Raw genomic sequence first — 3214 nt, 5'->3', positions numbered from 1 at the left:
AAAAAAAAAAAAAAAAAAATCCTTCAGTAAACTGAATAAGCTCTGCAGTCTACGAAACACTGTTGTATCAGTGTCAATTTCCTGGTTTTGATTTTGTCCTACAGTTATGTGGGATGTCACCACTGATGAAGGATTCGAGAGACCCTATACACTATTTTTGCAACTTGCCATTGATCTACAAATACTTCAAAATAAAATGCTTAAAAATTTAAAAGTCCTTCACTCTCTCAATTGCACCAGTATATCTTTTTTGTGTTAAAAAAAAATTTATGGCCAGGCACAGTGGCTCATGCCTGTAATCCCAGCACTTTGGGAAGCCAAGATGGGAAGATCGATCACTTGAACCTGAACCTAGGAATTCGAGACCAGCCTGGACAACAAAGTGAGACCCCTATCTCTACGAAATAAAAAGTAAAAACAAAATAGTTCAAAAAACCAAGAGTATTTATTTAGCCAACCAGCCTTTTGGTAAGTCAACCTAGAGGCCAGCCCTGGCTGTAACACCCTTCCGCCTACCCCGGGTCCCTATCCTTTTCACCTGTCCCAGTGGCTGCACAGGCACAGATGTCCTTCCCCAACAGACCCACAGGTATGCACGCCTTCTGGATCGGGGTGGGCTGCTTGAAGCCCATGGCTGTAATGGCCTGAGGAAAAAAGACTGAGTCAGACAGGGTTGAGCAGGGGAAGTCTCAGCACAACACAAACAGGGCAGGTTTCCAGACAAGTGGGGACCACACCAATCCCCACCAATCATTCATTCCATAAACATTCACTGAGCGCCTGCTACGTGTGAGGTGGTGTTCTAGACACTGAGGACACAGCAGTACATAACAGAAATAAAAAACCCTGCCCTCAGGAAACTTACAGTCTGGTAGAAACAGACCAAAACCAAACACATGTCATGTGGAGATACGCTGCGGAAAACAATGCAGCGGTCAGAGGGGCAGCCGGGGAGTGCTGTTCACAGTAGGGCTGCCAGGGAAGGTGTCACTGAGCAAGGGATACTGAGTTGAACCCTGAAGGAAGCTAGAGAGCACCCCAAAAGATTTCTGGAAGAGGCTTCCAGGCAGAGGGAATAGCAAGTATAAAGGTCCTGAGGAAGAGGAGGCCTGACCTGTTTGAGGGCCAGCAAGGAGGCCAGTGTGGCCAGAGCAGAATGAATGCAGAGGTGTCATCAGAGAGGGCCAGAAGGGGCAGAGCCTTGTAGGTCAATATAAGGACTTGGGCTTTTAAGCCGAGTGAGACTATGAAGTACTGAAGGACTTACAGAAGGAGGGACATGATGGAACTCATTGCTTAAGAGAGTTCTCTGGCAACTGTGTGGACAAGAGAGTTGAGGAAGGCAAAGAGATACGCAGAAAGTCCAGTTAGGGGTGGCTGCAATAATTCCATGGTTGCCAAAATAAGCCACTACTGGCCAGGCACAGTGGCTCAAACCCCAGCACTCTGGGAGGTTTAGGCAAGAGGATTGCTTGATGCCAGGAATTTGAGACCAGCCTGGGCAACATAGCAAGACCCTGCTTCTGCAAAGAAAATTTTTTACAAGAAGCTGCTACCTTTAGAAGAGGGCGGGAAAGGTTCATGTCCTGGAATGAGAGGTTTTCATCGTACTGAGATGCATCTTCAAAAAATCCTCCTGCTTCCTACGCCAGAAAACCAAAAGAGAGATGAGAATTCAAAAGGGCCAAGAAACCCAAATGACCTTAAACTCCTTTCGGATTGCCAGCGAGCTGCACACTGTCTTGCAGCCCCGAGCTCACCTGTCCTTTCTTCTTCTTCTTCCGATCCTTTACTTTGAGTGTATCTATGGAGAAAAACTTAGTTGATGACCATGGCTCAGACTTACAAAGCACTTGCATTCTGCTGGACACTGTCCTAAGTGCCAATACCACACATCAGCCTCTGAGGGGTGACCATCATCAACTTCATTTCACAGATGAGGACACTTTGTGGCAGCATGGTGAAGTAACTTGCCTAAGGTCAGAGAGAAAGCTAACCCAGTGACTCTGGTCCAGAGACCAGGCTCTCGACCACTACACTGTATTATGATGCTTTAGCACACATTTCTGCAAGAAATACTTATTGAGGGCAGAAGCGGTGGCTCACGCCTAAAATCCCAGCACATTGGGAGGCCGAGGCAGATGGATCACCTGAGGTCAGGAGTTCCAGACCAGCCTGACCAATATGGTGAAACCCCATCTCTACTAAAAATTAGCCAGGTGTGGTGGTGTGTGCCTGTAGTCCCAGCTACTTGGGAGGCTAAGACAGGAGAATTGCTTGCACCCGGGAGGCAGAGGTTGCAATGAGCCGAAATTATACCACTGCACTCCAGCCTGGGTGACAGAGTGAGATTCCATCTCAAAGAAAAAAATAAAAAAACATATTGAGCACCCACTATGTGGCTGGACCCATCTGAGTATGTCACCCCAAATGAGTTTGTATCACAGAGGCAGCCAGCAGCCGCACGGGGCTAACTGGGAAAAGAGTAAACTACCTACAAAGCACAACAACCCAAACAAAATCCCAAGAGAAAAGAGAACCTAAAAGAAAGGATTCAGCAGGCACAGTGGCTCGTCACGCCTGTAATCACAGCACTTTTGGAGGTCGAGGCGGGAGGACTGCTTGAGCCTAGAAGTTTGAGACTAGCCTGAACAACAAAGCAAGACCCCATTCGTATGAAAAAAAAAATTAGCCAGGCGCAGGGGCATGCACCTGTAGGCCCAGCTACTTGGGAAGCTAAGGCAGGAGGATCACTTGAGCCAGTGAGTTCAAGCCTTCCAGTGAGGTATGATGGCACCGCTGCACTCCAGCCTGTGGATGGAGTGAGACCACATCTCTTTCGTTTTGTTTTGTTTTGTTTTTTGAGACAGGGTCTCTTTCTGTGGCCCAGACTTAAGTACAATGGGACAATCTCGGCTCACTGAAACCTCCACCTCCCAGGTTCAAGTGATTCTCATGCCTCAGCCACCTGAGTGGCTGGGATTACAGGTCCATGCCACGACACCAAGCTAATTTTTGTATTTTTAGCAGAGACGGGGTTTTACCATGTTGCCCAGGCTGGTCTCAAACTCCTGGCTTCAAGCGATACACCCATCTCGGCCTCCCAAAGTGCTGCGGTTACAGGCATGAGCCACCGTGCCCAGACAACATCTCTTTTAAAAAAAGGCCGGGCATGGTGGCTCAAGCCTGTAATCCCAGCACTTTGGGAGGCCGA

General features: G+C 48.1%; 1 protein-coding gene across 1 annotated transcript in view; it reads right to left on the bottom strand.

Annotated features, from left to right (window-relative positions):
• The window catches only part of DDX27 (DEAD-box helicase 27), a 26576-nt gene that overhangs the window by 17249 nt on the left and 6113 nt on the right, over positions 1-3214 (bottom strand). The window contains 3 exon segments of the mRNA XM_017888126.1: positions 539-644; positions 1557-1643; positions 1761-1883. Coding sequence (XP_017743615.1) covers positions 539-644; positions 1557-1643; positions 1761-1883 — 316 coding nt within the window.

This window comes from Rhinopithecus bieti, unplaced genomic scaffold (assembly GCF_001698545.2).
Source record: "Rhinopithecus bieti isolate Rb0 unplaced genomic scaffold, ASM169854v2 scaffold_15834, whole genome shotgun sequence".
In the NCBI taxonomy this organism is placed as follows: domain Eukaryota; kingdom Metazoa; phylum Chordata; class Mammalia; order Primates; family Cercopithecidae; genus Rhinopithecus; species Rhinopithecus bieti.
Note: the sequence above shows the minus strand (reverse complement) of the source record. Positions and strands in the feature narration are given on the sequence as shown.